We start from the raw sequence: 17,396 nt of genomic DNA, 5'->3' as shown, positions 1-17,396 counted from the left end.
CCTTTCCATCCATTCTCACTCGTGTCCAGGGGCGGTGTGTTCAATAGGGCGATATGGGCGACGCACTGCCAAACGGGAAAAGGAAGGGATTTTTTTTCTAATCAATTATATCACGGCAACAGTAGTTATCAGTGTTGTAATCTAGACGTCTGATCTGCCACAGTGCCACTAAATGTCCAATCAGGCTAAAGTCGTGCTTCAAATGGCCCCCCCCCCCTTTTGGGGCGATTTCAGTCAGGTTGAAAATCGCCCAGAAGTCTGTCATAGACTCCCATGTAAAATCTATTTTTTTCAAATATCAGAGCTTTCAATACAATCTCTATGGGTTTCTGAGGGCTTGAACTTACGCGCTTTCGTCATACGTAACATAACCATGAACGTAACTAAGAAAAGAGCGGGTAGCCTCATCAATCAATTCACGTACTACTATCAAGATGGCTATAGCGTTCAGTGCAACTCGATTGTCTCTTTGAAATCAGTTACTTTTTGTCGGCGAACAAATGAAGATAAATTGGCAACGAAACAATTAGGACCTCCCAGACCAAATTTAATAATTCAACAGGTTTCTACTAAAGGGGGGAAGTCCTACACCCGAGGATTTTCCAAAAATTGGTACGAACGAAAAACCTGGCTAGCAGGCTGCGATGTAGCTAATGCAGTCTTCTGCTACCCCCTGCTTACTCTTTCACCCTGAAGGCGGCACGGCAGACAGCACCGCTTGGACAGCGACTGGTGTGTAACGGACATGCACCATCTTTCAGGAAAGATTAAGAAACATGAGCTGTCAAAGACCCACATGGATAGCTGTTTGAGATTGTCTGCTTTGGGGAGAGTGAACATTCCCACTCAACTGGATGAGGGATACAGGCTAGCTGTCCGCCGCCACAACGATGAGGTTAGTGTTGATAATCACAAGTTTACTGGAGAACTGAAACTGACAAGGCTGACAAGATAGGACCCTTTTGTCCATTGTTATTGGATAGGAACAGAACTTATAACCAGCTCCTGACCTAAATAGATCTTAGCACAACATTTTACTCAACATATCATATTCCATATTCACTATAACAAATATATTTACTACGACATTAGCAAGAACCGCCACATCCTCAGCCGGCTAATCCAGTGTGTGAAGTTTTGCGGAGTGTTTGAGTTAGCTTTGCGAGGCAAAGATGAAACTGAGGGCTCCACCAACCCTGGTAAGCCAACACTTTTGAGATCAGTCAATAAATGCTTCTGGTATTGACTTATATGCTGCCCCTGTCTTCATGTTGTTGCTGGACATATCTTTTTTAAAATGTGTGTAGGTCACCTAAATCATCAGAAAAATTGCCCCCCCTGAGAATTTTTTCAGGAGCCGCCACTGCTCGTGTCTATTTGAGAGCAAAGCATTTTTGCATGTGCAATTATAGGAACATGAAACAAACTGCACAGCTAGCGCCCTAAAGCTGTGCAGTTTGTTTCATTGTCCTATAATTGCACATGCAACATGTGTTGATTTATAAACGTGTGGAGTCAAGTCTTCAGTCTAATTGGAACAGGATCGAAGCTAAGGTGGCAAATTATTACTTTTCAGAGCCCTAATGGATGATCATATTTTTCTTCCTGCATGCACTGGGTTGCATTTCGCATGCTACAGTGCTAGTGACGAGGTCGGGTAATTTGGTTTATACAATGAAAGCCCGACTTGAATTTGTGAATGATTCTGTTCTATTCAGTATTCATGGTTAAGGATGCCACATACTGTTTCTTTCACACTGTCTTTCTTTTCCTTTGGTAGCTCTATATTGGTCCTTCTCTCTGTATAGTCTATCTCTTTGTTCCAGCTTCTCCTCTTTCCTTTTTCTGTCTATTTGTGGATTTGAAATTCTCTGCAATGCACTTCGATAGCCTTCTTTTCATAATGATGTTTTGATCTATCGTTCATTTTCAAAGTGTTCTATTGTTTGTTGTAGTTTGAACCCATCATAACCCAAGGACATTATGTAGGCAGGAAAGAAAGATGATTTGAGAAGATGTGAATTGAAACTCTCTCTCCCTCTCGCTGTGTAGGGGGCAGTTATAAGAAGATTGGATACTACGACAGCTCTCAGAAGAATCTCTCCTGGTTCGGCAATGACGTGTGGATAGGTGAGGCGGAGTTGATTACATTGTCTTTGTCAGGCTTCCTGTGTATGTCTCTCTGTGTGTGTGACTGTCTCACTGTGAGTCATCTATGTAACTATCTATCTCTTTCCCCTCACATTAGAGCGACTGTTACGCCTTCTCTTTCTCGAAGCCTGAGCTGCCTCCATCCATAATTTCTATGTCAGACGAATCACCACTTCTGGCTTTAAAAGCAATCATTTGGACCCTGATCCTCCTTCACCCAGAATTAGTTTACACCCGCAGCCCAGTGACCAGACCATGGCAGTCAGGAAAGCCTGAACCCACCCACACTTTTTCACTTTGGGGGAAGTTCAACATCTAACACAGCCACAGAGCTTGACACTGTCTGCAGAGAAATGCTATTACTGTTGATTTGCTTCAGCCACCAAGACAAATGTTGTAGTTCAGTTGTTTACTGGTCCAGCCCTCCCTTGAGAGGTGACACACTTGTGCCTGGGCTCAGACTTTCTGCACTGCTAATCAATCCTGCATGCTGGGAGCCCAGAGAGAGGGCACCGTTGTAGACTTTTAAGGAAATGATTTGTTGCCAAGGCTTAGCTTAGCCTCCAAGGGGAGCGGGGCCAATGGGCCCAATCAGAGAAGACTGCATGGTGACCTGTATCTATCTCTGTCCTTCACAAGGCTGACTTACTGTAGAGCTGAGTTTGGTGTTCTTACTGTTCTGTAGTGTGACAAGTGAGCTTGGTGTGATGTAGGTTTAGGGAGGTGAGGATGGTTTGCACTACCTATAGAGGTGACAGAGTTGAGTTTAGTTGACCTAGACAGTCTTAGAAAAAAGGGTTCCTTTCAGCTGTCCCCATAGGATAACCCTTTTTGGTTCCATGTAAAACCCTTTTTGGTTTCAAACATTTTGGGTTCCATGTAGAACCCTCTGTGGACAGCCGAAGAACCCTTTTAGATTCTAGATAGCACCTTTGTTTCTAAGAGTGTATAGTAACAGAGGTGAGTCTAGTTTACTGGAGAGTTACAGCCCAATGTGCAAAAACTGATTGAATTAACGTTGTTTCCACATCATTTCAACAACATCAACAAACATGACGTTGTTCTTGAGGTAACAGAGGTGAGTTTAGGTTGTTCTACAGGTAACGGAGGTGAGTTTAGTTTGTTCTACAGGTAACAGAGGTGAGTTTAGTTTGTTCTTGAGGTAACGGAGGTGAGTGTAGTTTGTTCTTGAGGTAACGGAGGTGAGTTTAGTTTGTTCTTGAGGTAACAGAGGTGACTTTAGTTTGTTCTACAGGTAACAGAGGTGAGTTTAGTTTGTTCTTGAGGTAACAGAGGTGAGTTTAGTTTGTTCTACAGGTAACAGAGGTGAGTTTAGTTTGTTCTTGAGGTAACGGAGGTGAGTTTAGTTTGTTCTTGAGGTAACGGAGGTACGTTTAATTTGTTCTTGAGGTGACGGAGGTGAGTTTAGTTTGCTGTAGAGTGACAGAGGTGAGTTTAGTTTGTTCTTGATGTAACAGAGGTACGTTTAGTTTGTTCTTGAGGTGACGGAGGTGAGTTTAGTTTGCTGTAGAGTGACAGAGGTGAGTTTAGTTTGTTCTACAGGTAACGGAGGTGAGTTTAGTTTGTTCTTGAGGTAACAGAGGTATGTTTAGTTTGTTCTACAGGTAACGGAGGTGAGTTTAGTTTGCTGTAGAGTGGCAGAGGTGAGTTGGGTCTGCTGTAGAGGTGATTGTTGTCAGTCTCTTAACTTAACTCTCCTGTTCTCCATTCTGTTTACCCCTTGTCGTCTTCCTCCCTCACTTTCTCGCTCTCTTCACGTTCGCCCCTAACAACCACTTCAGCTCAGCTTTCTTCCTAATCGCCATGGCAACTGTTACAGAGCTCGGTCTCCATGGCAACACCCTGTCCTGATTCCTTGATCAAGGACGGAGGAAGGTTTAAACAGTGCAAACACACCAGCTGACAGGGCAGTGCTTTCTCTCTCTTCAATGCACACAAAAACACACACACATCTTCAAACAGCCGTCACTCTGTTCGCAGACAGGATGTCTCAGATGTCACTTCGGTGGTGTGATATCGCTGAAACCGTCAATGCAAATGTGGGCGCCCTGGTATTGTGACACCCCTGGGGCTCGACACTGTGTCACCCTCTTCCTGACATGGACACGTCACCACACACTGACACAAGTCCCCTGTCACTGTCACCGCCACTACTTAAGGACACAGTGACACCCACACTCTGAGCAGCTGTCAGGATCTGCAGGCAGGGCTGGATTTAGACAGACAAGAGGAAACACAGGGAAAACAGAGAGACAGATAAAGTCAGTCGCTGCACTTTCAACCATCCCCAACCTTGAATGAACCAATGCCTCTTTTTTGGTTACTTTTTAATTATGCACATGTTTTCAGATAATTAGGGTGAACACTCTCAACTTCTGTACCTGGTTGGTCATTGAATTAAATCAGTGAGAGCAACACAATGTTGTATACCGGTTACTGTGCAAATTGATTGTGCCAATTTCATTTGATCCTTTAGGTTAATATCTGTAGAGGTTACTGAGCATAGGGCCCTCCCTGATTTTCAAATTCTGATTTTGATCTTAATTCAAAACATAGACTGTCCTTTTCTGAGTGACATCAAGTACAGTACAGTAGACAGGCCTAATCTTCCCTTTAAGGCATGGATGGACTAACCTCTGTCCTGCCTCTCTCTCTCTCTCTCTCTCTCTCTCTCTCTCTCTCTCTCTCTCTGTTCAGGCGCCGGGCCTCCGGCTGACTCGACAATAGTCATTGAGGAGTTTAGGTACCTCTCTCAGAAGCTGTTTGCTGCTGTGTCTGTCTTCGCTGGTCTGGGCATCCTCCTGGGCATCGTCTGTCTGACCTTCAACATCTACAACAGCAACGTCCGGTAAGATTATAACTTTATTTCTCCTCCAGCACATTTAAGCAACACTTTGGCTAGAGCTAGCAATTCATCATCAACAATTCATCATCAACAATTCATCATCAATACTCATCATCATTGGCAATCACGCTGGGTCGAGTATGATTGTCCTCCTGGTGGGTCCTGCTTGTACTGTGGGCAAGTGATATTCACGTTTATGTGGACATATGTCATAACACTTGGCATAACTGTCTCCAATCTATGCAAAATGCCTTGTCACTTGGCATTCAGTGACAAAAGATGTAATGTTTATGACATTATTTTGATGCTGTTAGGACATATAGTTCTAATAAAGTGTTACCGACAGTGCATTTGAAACAGTCCCTTTGTGGGTTTTGTCTATATCCTCTGGCCTTTCTTCATACCCTCTTTGTGTATGTTGTGCCAGGTACATCCAGAACTCCCAGCCCTACCTGAACAACATGACAGCAGTGGGCTGTATGATGGCCCTGGCTGCTGTGTTTCCCCTGGGGATCGACGGACACCACATCCACAGGTCCCAGTTCACTGTGGTCTGTCAGGTAACACAGCTAAAGCCATGGGGATGGGTTGTTGTCGCCATGTTCTAGTGCTAGAGTAGATGGATGTGCTGTAATGGCTTGTCAGGAGAAATTCTTTGTCACTCTGCCTCTCTCTATTTCTCGTATTCCTTATCTCTCTCCTTATTTTTCTTTCTCTCTCTCTCTCTCTCTCTCTCTCTCTCTCTCTCTCTCTCTCTCTCTCTCTCTCTCTCTCTCTCTCTCTCTCTCTCTCTCTCTCTCTCTCTCTCTCTCTCTCTCGCTCTCTCTCTCTTGTCTCTCATTATCAATTCAATTGTTGCTTTATTGCCATAACAAAAATTGCATTTGTATTGCCAAAGCATCAAAAAAGTACAATATTTAATCAACAAAATCTCCCTCTCTCCCTCTCTGTCTAGTTCCGTCTGTGGCTGCTCGGCCTGGGCTTCAGTCTGGCCTATGGCAGCATGTTCACCAAGATTTGGTGGGTACACAATCTCTTCACAAAGAAGGAGGAGAAGAAGGAGAAGAGGAAGGTAAGCCTTTGAGGAGGGCCGGAGGATGGAACGGGGAAGCTCCAGAGTCTACATCACTGAATGTGTGGTGCTGGCAGATAAAAAAATCCCCCTAAACTTTACAGTAAGGTTACATAAGCCGCTGGGAGATGTGCTTTGCTCTGCATGTTAAAGTATCTCGGTATATCCTCTACTGTGGGATATACTGCAGTAGAGTAGAGTAGAGTAGAGTAGAGTAGAGTACAGTACAGTACAGTACAGTACAGTAGAGTACAGTACAGTACAGTAGAGGAGAGGAGAATAGAGTACAGTAGAGTAGAGTAGAGTAGAGCAGAGTAGAATAGAGTACAGTACAGTACAGTAGAGTAGAGTAGCGTACGACAGGCTTGAAACAGAGACGGGAGTCACACAGACACACGTACGCGCACACAAATGCATGCGCACGCGCACACACACACACACACACAAACACACACACACACACACACTCATACAGAGCGATACCGACACACACACACACACTCATACCCGTGATGCTTATACTATCAGCTTGATTACGTATGCACGACTTGCACGTGTGTCCTCTCTAAGATAGTGTGTCCTGAAGCTAGGGAGATACTGCGAGTGTGCGATGTGTTGTGGGAATTCTTCTAAGACCTAATCAGAAGAATGAGAGATTAAGCCATAATGGAATATTTATGAATATGTATGAGTATTAAAGTTCTATGTAGAAATCCAACCTTCGGGGGCTTTATTAGTTGAGCCAATGCAAGACGAATCAGATTGACTTTCAACTGTCTTTAATGGCCATGCAAGGGCAATTTGCCAAAGAGCTGTGAAAGTACTTTAAAAAGTTTCCAAGTCAGAATATGGCAAGACTAGTGAAGGCTGTCAAATCATTTCATGCACTTGGAGAGAAGAGGTGACAAGGGCTATGTAATACGGTTTGGTTATTGGGTGAACAGTTGCAGGGCTAGAAGGAAGCCAGAATGAAGTGATGGAAAATTAAGGAGCATGTTGTTGATTTTGCTCATATTATTTTGGGGCCACATTTCTTCTTGATATGTTACTCATTCAAAAACACTGTCATGTTGTGCATATAGCATCCACTGCCTAGTAACTAGTCAAATTACACTTAGAATATTTGAACATTATTGTCTAAATGCCAATTAATCTATGTGTGCTTTATTTAACCAGGGGAGCCCATTGACATATGAATCTCTTTTTAAAGGGAGCTCTGATAACTTAAGTATTCTGTGCTGATACACATATACAATACTGTACTCGGTTGGCAGTTTATCTACTGTATGCTTGAACCCATTTATCCTTGTTTGTGGACTCACTGCATTGCCCTTGGTCCTTGGATTGTAATTGGTTCTCCTGTATCCCTGCAGCACCTGGAGCCATGGAAACTCTATGCAACAGTTGGAGTGTTACTAGCCATAGACGTCCTGTCACTCATGATTTGGCAGATTGTGGATCCTTTACACATCACAGTGGAGGTACAGTGACACTGTCATATCAGTCCTATACAGTGCCACAATACCCCATAATGACAAAGTGAAAACATGTTTTTAGAATGTTTAGCAAATTTATTGAAAATGAAATACAGAAACATCTCATTTACATAAGTATTCACACCCCTGAGTCAATACTTTGTAGAAGCACCTTTGGCAGCGATTACAGCTGTGAGTCTTTCTGGGTACGTCTCTAAGAGCTTTCCACACCTGGATTGTGCAACATTTGCCCATTATTCTTTTCAAAATTCTTCAAGCTTTGTCAAATTGGTTGTTTATCATTGCTAGACATCCATTTTCAGGTCTAGCCATAGATTTTCAAGCAGATTTAACTCGGCCACTCAGAAACATTCACTGTCTTCTTGGAAAGCAATTCCAGTGTAGAGTTGGCCTTGTGTTTTAGGTTATTGTCCTGTTGAAAAGTGAATTCATCTCTCAGTGTCTGGTGGAAAAAATATTGAACCATGGTTTCCTCTAGGATTTTGCCTGTGCTTAGCTTCCATTTCTTTTTTATCCTGAAAAATTCCCAGTCCTTAATGATTAGAAGCCATAACATGATGCAGCCACCACTATGCTTGAAAATATGGAGAGTGGTACTCAGTAATGTGTTGTAATAGATTTGCCCCAAACATAACACTTTGTATTCCTGGTGGCGCAGTGGTCTCTACTGTGCCACTAAATCCTTTCAATCCAGCTCTCTTAACGGCCAGTCTCTGGCCGCATTGGCCCAGGGTGGGGAGGGAATGCCCACTTCAACACATTTTTGGGGAGTATAAAAAAAATTATTATACTGTAAGTCGCTCTGGTTATCGTATGTATTAGGACAAAAGTGTAATTGCTTTGACACATTTCTTTTTCAGTATTACTTTAGTGCCTTGTTGCCAACAGGATGCATGTTTTGGAATATTTTATATTCTGTACAGGCTTCCTTCTTTTCACTCTGTCAATTAGGTTAGTATTGTGGAGTAATAACATTGATGATCCATCCTCAGTTTTCTCCTATCACAGCCATTAAACTCTGTAACTGGTTTAAAGTCATCATTGGCCTCACGGTGAAATCCCTGAGTGGTTTCCTTCCTCTCCGGCAACTGCGTGTGTTGTGACTGGGTGTATTGATACACCATCCAAGTGTAAGTTTATAACTTCACCATGCTCAAAGGGAAATTCAGTGTCTGTTTTTTTTTCATTTTTACCAATCTACCAATAGGTGCCCTTCTTTGTGAGGCATTGGAAAACCTCCCTGGTCTTTGTGGTTGAATCTGTGTTTGAAATTCACTGTTCAACTGAGGGACCTTACAGATAATTGTATGTGTGGGGTACAGAGATGAGGTAGTCATTCAAAAATCATGTTAAACACACAGAGTGAGTCCATGCAACTTATTATGTGACTTGTTAAGCACATTTTTACTACTGAACTTATTTAGGCTTGCCATAAAAAAGGGGTTGAATACTTATTGACTCAAGATATTTCAGCTTTTCATTTTATATTAATTTGTAAACATTTCTTAAAACATAATTCCACTTTGACATCATGGGGTATTATGTGTAGGCCAGTGACCAAAAATCAAAATGTAATCAATTTTAAATTCAGGCTGTACACAACAAATTGTGGAAAAAGTCAAGGGGTGTGAATACTTTCTGAAGGCACTGTACTCTATGTGGTATTAGCTTTCGTATGTTAGCACTGTCACATTTGTCTGGTGTTCAACAAAATATTATTGCTTTGATGTCAGTCATCTTATTGTTCCTTGACTTTCTACTTGTCAGTTTTAAAGTTAATGAGTTGCGGATATCACAACGGAATGTCTTTCACTCTCTCACGTTCTCTCTCACTTTCCCTCTCACTTCCTCTCTCCCTGTCTCTCTCTCTCCCTGTCTCTCTCTCTCCCTGTCTCTCTCTCTCTCTCTCTCTCTCTCTCTCTCTCTCTCTCTCTCTCTCTCTCTCTCTCTCTCTCTCTCACTTCCTCCCCCCGTCCTCTCTCTCTGAGTAGAAGTTCACTAGGGAGGCCCCTAAAGGAGACTTGGATGTCCTGATTCAGCCCCTCCTGGAGCACTGCACCTCAGAGAAGATGAACACATGGCTCGGTATCCCTTCTCTATTCCCTACTCCTTCTGTCTTATCTGTACTTCTCTCTCTCACTCCCTCGTTCCCTCTCACTCCCTCAATCCCCAGTCCATGCATTGTAAATTAAACGCTCCTCGTATCTCAGCCCCCCACATTAGCTCTTTCTGTAATTATTTGGCCTTTTTTCACATTCTCTCTCTCTCTCTCTCATTCTGTCTCTCTGTTTCTCTCTCTCTCGCTCTCTTTTTTTGTCTGACCCCACTTTTTCCTCCCCTCCTCTCACTCACTCTAGTCAGTCATCCCCTGCCTTTATCTTTCCCTCATATGCTTTCATTTTTATCTTCCCCTTTCATCAGTTTTTCTCTCACTATCGCCAGGCTCCCTCTCATCCTGACAGTGGCAGCTCTTCTGAATGCATAATACTGTCAAATTCAAATAATATGGGTCACAAACTGTGCCATTGCCCCATAGCGTTCCCTCTCTGTGCTATAAAAATATATTGTCACCCCACTGAGCGATGTAATGAAAGAACAATGGACACTTGGACAGAAGAAATAAAGGGGGAATATGCATTACCTTCAGTCAACTGCCTAACATCACTCCATCGTCTTCGCCTCCTTCTCTTTTCTCTCTTCTTCTCCTCTTTTTTTTTTCTCTCTTTGCTCTTTTTCACATTCTCTCTCTCTCTCTCTCTCTCTCATTCTGTCCTCTGTTTCTCTCTCTCTCTCTCTCTCTCTCTCTCTCTCTCTCTCTCTCTCTCTCTCTCTCTCTCTCATTCTGTCTCTCTCTCCCACTTTCTCTCTCTCTCTCTCCTCCCTCTCCCTCTCTCCACCAGGTGTAGTGTATGGCTACAAGGGACTGCTGCTGTTGCTGGGGATATTTCTGGCCTACGAGACCAAGTCTGTTTCCACGGAGAAGATCAATGACCATCGAGCCGTGGGGATGGCTATTTACAACGTGGCTGTGAGTCTCAACCGTCACAGGGGGAGTGCTCTGGTTTCCACTCTGCATTTTAGCCAGTCCATCGAACGAATGATCTCAAAGCAACAATTAACTATTGGTAGAAAGATAGCAGGGGCTAGATATGGTCTCTGTGTGGACATGAGATTCAATGATTCGTTAGTGCATAATGATGACATACTGCTAAGACTCGTTATTTCTGGTAAGCATGTGCTCATTAATTTATTTTTGGCGCTAAAGCAAAACGTTAGTGCTATACTTAATCATTTGAATTTGATTTGAATCAGTGAATGATCATCACCAATAGAGGTATTTAAGCTTCACTTGAACTGATATAGCAGCGATAACATACAGTACCATTCCACCATCTAGGTGTTGCAAACAAGTAGCCATAGTCATTCAGTAACCCTCACATGGGTGTAATCCTCCTCACACAGGTGAGAACATCCATGAAATGTCTGGTAATGTAGGAACAACGTTGCTGGAACAAACCACTGCTCTTATACAGGCAAAATAGTAACAACTGTAGCTTTAGCCTGGGTTTCTATTTTTGCTCAACAATGTGCAACATTTTTAGTACTCTCTGAACAATGATTTACATAATTGCCAGAACTTGCCCAGATTCCCATCTCAAAACAGCTTCATGAGGAAGCAAAACACTCACGACTGCAAACCACCCACAGTTTTACATCTTTTCACTGCGCATTTGCTGTGGGGCGGTTATGCAATTATGAAATACATACAATGGGGAAAAAAAGTATTTAGTCAGCCACCAATTGTGCAAGTTCTCCCACTTAAAAAGATGAGAGAGGCCTGTAATTTTCATCATAGGTACACGTCAACTATGACAAATCCCGAAAATCACATTGTAGGATTTTTTATGAATTTATTTGCAAATTATGGTGGAAAATAAGTATTTGGTCAATAACAAAAGTTTCTCAATACTTTGTTATATACCCTTTGTTGGCAATGACACAGGTCAAACGTTTTCTGTAAGTCTTCACAAGGTTTTCACACACTGTTGCTGGTATTTTGGCCCATTCCTCCATGCAGATCTCCTCTAGAGCAGTGATGTTTTGGGGCTGTCGCTGGGCAACACGGACTTTCAACTCCCTCCAAAGATTTTCTATGGGGTTGAGATCTGGAGACTGGCTAGGCCACTCCAGGACCTTGAAATGCTTCTTACGAAGCCACTCCTTCGTTGCCCGGGCGGTGTGTTTGGGATCATTGTCATGCTGAAAGACCCAGCCACGTTTCATCTTCAATGCCCTTGCTGATGGAAGGAGGTTTTCACTCAAAATCTCACGATACATGGCCCCATTCATTCTTTCCTTTACACGGATCAGTCGTCCTGGTCCCTTTGCAGAAAAACAGCCCGAAAGCATGATGTTTCCACCCCCATGCTTCACAGTAGGTATGGTGTTCTTTGGATGCAACTCAGCATTCTTTGTCCTCCAAACACGACGAGTTGAGTTTTTACCAAAAAGTTATATTTTGGTTTCATCCTCTTCTGGATCATCCAAATGCATTCTAGCAAACTTCAGACGGGCCTGGACATGTACTGGCTTAAGCAGGGGGACACGTCTGGCACTGCAGGATTTGAGTCCCTGGCGGCGTAGTGTGTTACTGATGGTAGGCTTTGTTACTTTGGTCCCAGCTCTCTGCAGCTCATTCACTAGGTCCCCCCGTGTGGTTGTGATCATTTTGACCCCACGGGGTGAGATCTTGCGTGGAGCCCCAGATCGAGGGAGATTATCAGTGGTCTTGTATGTCTTCCATTTCCTAATAATTGCTCCAACAGTTGATTTCTTCAAACCAAACTGCTTACCTATTGCAGATTCAGTCTTCCCAGCCTGGTGCAGGTCTACAATTTTGTTTCTGGTGTCCTTTGACAGCTCTTTGGTCTTGGCCATAGTGGAGTTTGGAGTGTGACTGTTTGAGGTTGTGGACAGGTGTCTTTTATACTGATAACAAGTTCAAACAGGTGCCATTAATACAGGTAACGAGTGGAGGACAGAGGAGCCTCTTAAAGAAGAAGTTACAGGTCTGTGAGAGCCAGAAATCTTGCTTGTTTGTAGGTGACCAAACACTTATTTTCCACCATAATTTGCAAATAAATTCATAAAAAATCCTACAATGTGATTTTCTGGATTTTTTTTTCTCAATTTGTCTGTCATAGTTGACGTGTACCTATTATGAAAACTACAGGCCTCTCTCATCTTTTTAAGTGGGAGAACTTGCACAATTGGTGGCTGACTAAATACTTTTTTCCCCCACTGTACTGTCAATTTTATTTACAAAGCAGAGGAAAGAACATTTAATTGATCAATCATTCAAATAGCTTGATGAAATCATTAAACACAGCTGCAGGTCCGGACAAAGGGAAAGCTTAGATGTTGATTTCATCATTTTGATTTAATTGTGTATATTTCGCGGTGTTATGCTCATAGATAAATGATACAATTCCCTACATAAATGGTGCCCCGTATGAGGAGAATCCTTTAAAATGTCAATATTTATTGTATCTAAAAAGGCCTCCTTGTTGGGAAGCTTTTGTAAGGCTTGCTATTGTGATGATGTGCCAGTATGGTACTGCTAACCTGCTACCTCATCTATAACTTTTTTAATGATGTTTTCATATGGGGAACCTCGTTGGAATGATAAGCAGTTGCCAACCGCTTTTTTAGATCTTATTTCCCTCACTCGCCTCTCCCTTGATAGTTACCTCTTTGTCTCTCTCTCTCTCTCTCTCTCTCTCTCTCTCTCTCTCTCTCTCTCTCTCTCTCTCTCTCTCTCTCTCTCTCTCTCCTTCTCTTCCCTCTCTCATCCTCTCTCCACCCCGTCTCTACAGGTGTTGTGCATGATCACGGCTCCCGTCACTATGATCCTCACGTCACAGCAGGACGCTTCCTTTGCCTTTGCCGCTCTGGCCATAGTGTTCTCTGTCTACATCACCCTGGTGGTGCTCTTTGTGCCCAAGGTACAGTATACTATATAGAATAGGCTTGTGTCCCAAGTGGCACCCTATTCCCTTTATAGTGTGTTACTTTTGACCAGGGCTCTGGTCAAAGTAGTGCACTATATAGGGAATAGGGTGCCATTTGGGACGTAGCCTAGGACTCTGAGTCATTTAGCAGCGGTACACTTTCCATTTTTATTGAACCACACGAAACTTGCATCAGCACTCGAAACAAAGTCTCAATACTTTCTTCAATGTTTAACATTTCCAAATTCACATATTTACAGAAAATGGTCTTCTCTGTCTCTCTGGCTGTGTAGAAAAAAGTTGTATTCTATTCTAGATGCGCAGGCTGATTACACGTGGTGAGTGGCAGTCGGAGCAGCAGGACACGCTGAAGACCGGCTCGTCCACCAACAACAACGATGAGGAGAAGTCTCGCCAGCTGGAGAGAGAGAACCGTGAGCTGCAGAAGATCATACAGGAGGTACAGTACTCACTTTTTGATGTACCTTAGCTATCAACAGAATCACAATACATCTAGATTTAAATATGTCTAATACGTATAAAATACATCTGAAATATTGGAACTAGTAACCAATCATTCAACCAATCTTTATCATACAGGTGGTACTACAATACACACTCACTTTTATACCTTCGCTATCAAAATATAATCAAAATGCATCTATTAAAATACATCTAATATGCCTTTTTTTAATCTGAATTATTTGACCTAGCAACCAACCAACCAATCTTTCCAATCATTCATTTTTATTACCTTTAACTAAGAGATACATTTGGTTTGATTAATAAATGATGAATACATGTCTAATTCATTCTCAATTAATGCTTAATAAATGATTCCTCTTTACCCATGTGTGTTCTGTATTAATAAGACCTCTCCCTCTTCTGTGCTCTCAGAAAGAGCAGAGGGTATCGGAGCTCCGCAACCAGCTGGTTGAGAGACAGGCCCTGCGCAACCGACGACGGCCCTCATCCGGCACCAACCAGAACCACAGCACCCCGTCCCCGCCCTCTTCCCAGCCAGACCCCAAGTCTCTCCTGCCCCCTCCCGGGTACCCCAACCCCGCGTCGGACAATCACTCCTCCTTACCCCCCTCCTTCTCCAACTCCTCCAACCTGTACCAGGCGGACAGCAAAATAAGTCGCAACCACTGTCACAACAGCCAGATCCCCCTGCTTTACAAGTGAGGGGGTGGGGGGCGGGGCGGTAGAAGAGCCCAGAGCACACGGAGGAACGAACACACATGGAGGCACTGTGACTTTCACTTGTTATGGAAAAAGAGCACAAGCTACTGACATTGACAGAGTGAGTGGAGGCACACGATGACGGAGGGCTTTTCCTTTCACTACAGGCTACTGTGAGGAGAGCCACCCGGGTAACACCAGTCTGTCTCATTGTGTGAACCTGAAGCGCTTGTGACTAGTAATACGAGTTAGAGAATAAGAAACAAGCACATCCCAGATTAACCCTCAGTCTACTTGTGGAGACAGAAAATGGACAGATCTCCCTTTTTCACTCCTCCTCTTTCTTCCTTCCCTTTGTTTGTTTTCACGTTCTGTTGTGCAGATGTATCTAGGATCTCCGGGAGGACTTTGTGTACTGTATGTGTTTGCTACTTTTTGACTCCCGTATCTGCATATTTGTCTTCAGTTTGTTGAAATAGAGAAGCACATGGTAATTGATTAATATTGTTATTACATAATGTATGATATGTTATGTCATGGATTCAATGTTGTGCCCTATATTTAGTTCAATATTTTGGGGGGTAAAGGGGTGGAAACTGTTCAAATGCAATGAGAGTGTAAAAAACAGCACATTTTCCCAGTGGATTCAATACGTTGGATTTCATATCAAAACACCATCTAAACTCAAAGTGCAAAGTTATCCTAACTGAAAGTGAAATGCCTACATTATAGCCATATACAGTAGAGGGTCTTGGAATGGACACCCTCATTTTGGGACAATAGCAAGATTTTTGTGGATGTTTTGCTGTATACATATTCAAGTACAGCTTTGTATCTTCAATCACATTTTTGCTGTTGTATGCTCTTGAATATATGAAACCCATTTGATAAGAAAATAGTGTAATATGATATCTAGCCTAATACGTTTTTTCATTGTATCATCCTTTTGAAAGTTTTCAATTGGACTTGAATTGATATGTTCCCACAATTTGAATTTTATTGGACACATCATAGATATTCAAAGGAAGCACACCCTCCTGAAGACTTTAAATGGCATATTTATTATGCATTATTCTTCCAAGCCTTTTTATTTTGTTTGTCAATAACTCTGTTTTTCCCTAAAGACAATCTGAATATAAATGTAAATGTGAGCGTACATGCCTGTGACCCGTTGGTCTTATATTTGACATTTCTTTCGAATTTCCCCTCAGATTTTAGCTTTGTACAACTACATTTGTGAATGTGATGCCGAAGAATATATGTAACAGTATATGTAAAGGATTCTGACATGCTTATACAACAGTTAATATATATGTACAATCTCATTCATTAGCAATTCGTCAAAATGTATGAAGCAATGATATAACACAGCTTTATTGGCAAGTAACGTAAGTGACGTTACTTTGCCAAATAGCATTATCTCATGTTGCACTATAGTTCAAGACAAAACAATGTTTCAGGTCATGATTTTGTTGCCGTTCTAATAACATACTGTAGCTCAGGGTATAGGAAAGTGAGAGATACAACCTCTCCATAGGAAGTCATGGATGAAATAGTCAATATTTATTAACTGTACATGGATGAGATTGTGTAATATATGTATGCGAAGATTATTTAGAGAAATATACTCTTGCACATGTATGAATATACACTGAGTGTACAAAAACATTAGGAACACCTTCCTAATATTGAGTTGCAGCCCCTTTTGCCCCCAGAACAGCCTCAATTAATTGGGGCATGGCCTACAAGGTGTTGAAAGCATTCCACAGGGATGCTGGCCCATGTGGACTCCAATGCTTCCCACAGTTGTGTCAAGTTGACTGGATGTCCTTTGGGTGGTGGACCATTCTTGATACACACAGGAAACTGTTGTGAAAAACCCAGAGCGTTGCAGTTCTTGACACACTGAAACTGGTGTGCCTGGCACCTACTACCATACCCTGTTCAAAGGCACTTAAATCTTTTGTCTTGCCCATTCACCCACTGAATAGGCACATATACACAATCCTTCTCTCAATTGTCTTGAAAATCCTTCTTTAACCTGTCTCCTCCCCTTCATCCACACTGATTGAAGTGGATTTAACAGGTGGCATCAATAAGGGATCATAGCTTTCACCTGGGTTCACTTGTTCAGTCTATGTCATGGAAAGAGCAGGTGTTCCTAATGTTTTGTAAACCCAGTGTATATAACTGGATTTGAAGATATTTGTATACACTATATTTACAATTTTAAATGTTGATATATTTCAGATTATATGTATTCAAATATATGGATATCATAGTAAAAGAAACCCATTGTTTTTCACTGAATAGATGTTTCATGTTATGTGTTCAATTTGACTAATAATTAATATAATTTCATGTAAACAACCTCATATACCCTGAAATACGACAAAACACTTCATTATACTTTGAATGGGTATTTTATGACAGACAATATGTGGTATCATAACCATGTCCAAAGGGACAAGCATGTTACACCCAGCTGTTTTAACCACTAGATGTCACCATCAGTTAATGACACCCAAGGGATTCTGTTGTTTATTTATCTAGAATCTACATTCATATTGAACGATAGCCCTCCCAGGATTAAAAGTAATTTCAGTCCCATTACT

The 17,396-nt window shown here is 42.2% G+C and overlaps 1 protein-coding gene across 1 annotated transcript in view; it reads left to right on the top strand.

The window, feature by feature from the left end:
* Window positions 1–16,500, top strand: part of gabbr1a (gamma-aminobutyric acid (GABA) B receptor, 1a) — a 65,131-nt gene extending 48,631 nt beyond the window's left edge. The window contains 10 exon segments of the mRNA XM_045226557.1: window positions 2,053–2,130; window positions 4,870–5,020; window positions 5,445–5,577; window positions 5,973–6,089; window positions 7,463–7,570; window positions 9,577–9,670; window positions 10,486–10,613; window positions 13,462–13,590; window positions 13,913–14,056; window positions 14,494–16,500. Coding sequence (XP_045082492.1) covers window positions 2,053–2,130; window positions 4,870–5,020; window positions 5,445–5,577; window positions 5,973–6,089; window positions 7,463–7,570; window positions 9,577–9,670; window positions 10,486–10,613; window positions 13,462–13,590; window positions 13,913–14,056; window positions 14,494–14,784 — 1,373 coding nt within the window. The 3' untranslated portion in view covers window positions 14,785–16,500.
* Window positions 16,501–17,396: the final 896 nt, after the last annotated feature.

Source organism: Coregonus clupeaformis, chromosome 17, assembly GCF_020615455.1.
Source record: "Coregonus clupeaformis isolate EN_2021a chromosome 17, ASM2061545v1, whole genome shotgun sequence".
Classification (NCBI taxonomy): domain Eukaryota; kingdom Metazoa; phylum Chordata; class Actinopteri; order Salmoniformes; family Salmonidae; genus Coregonus; species Coregonus clupeaformis.
Note: the sequence above shows the minus strand (reverse complement) of the source record. Positions and strands in the feature narration are given on the sequence as shown.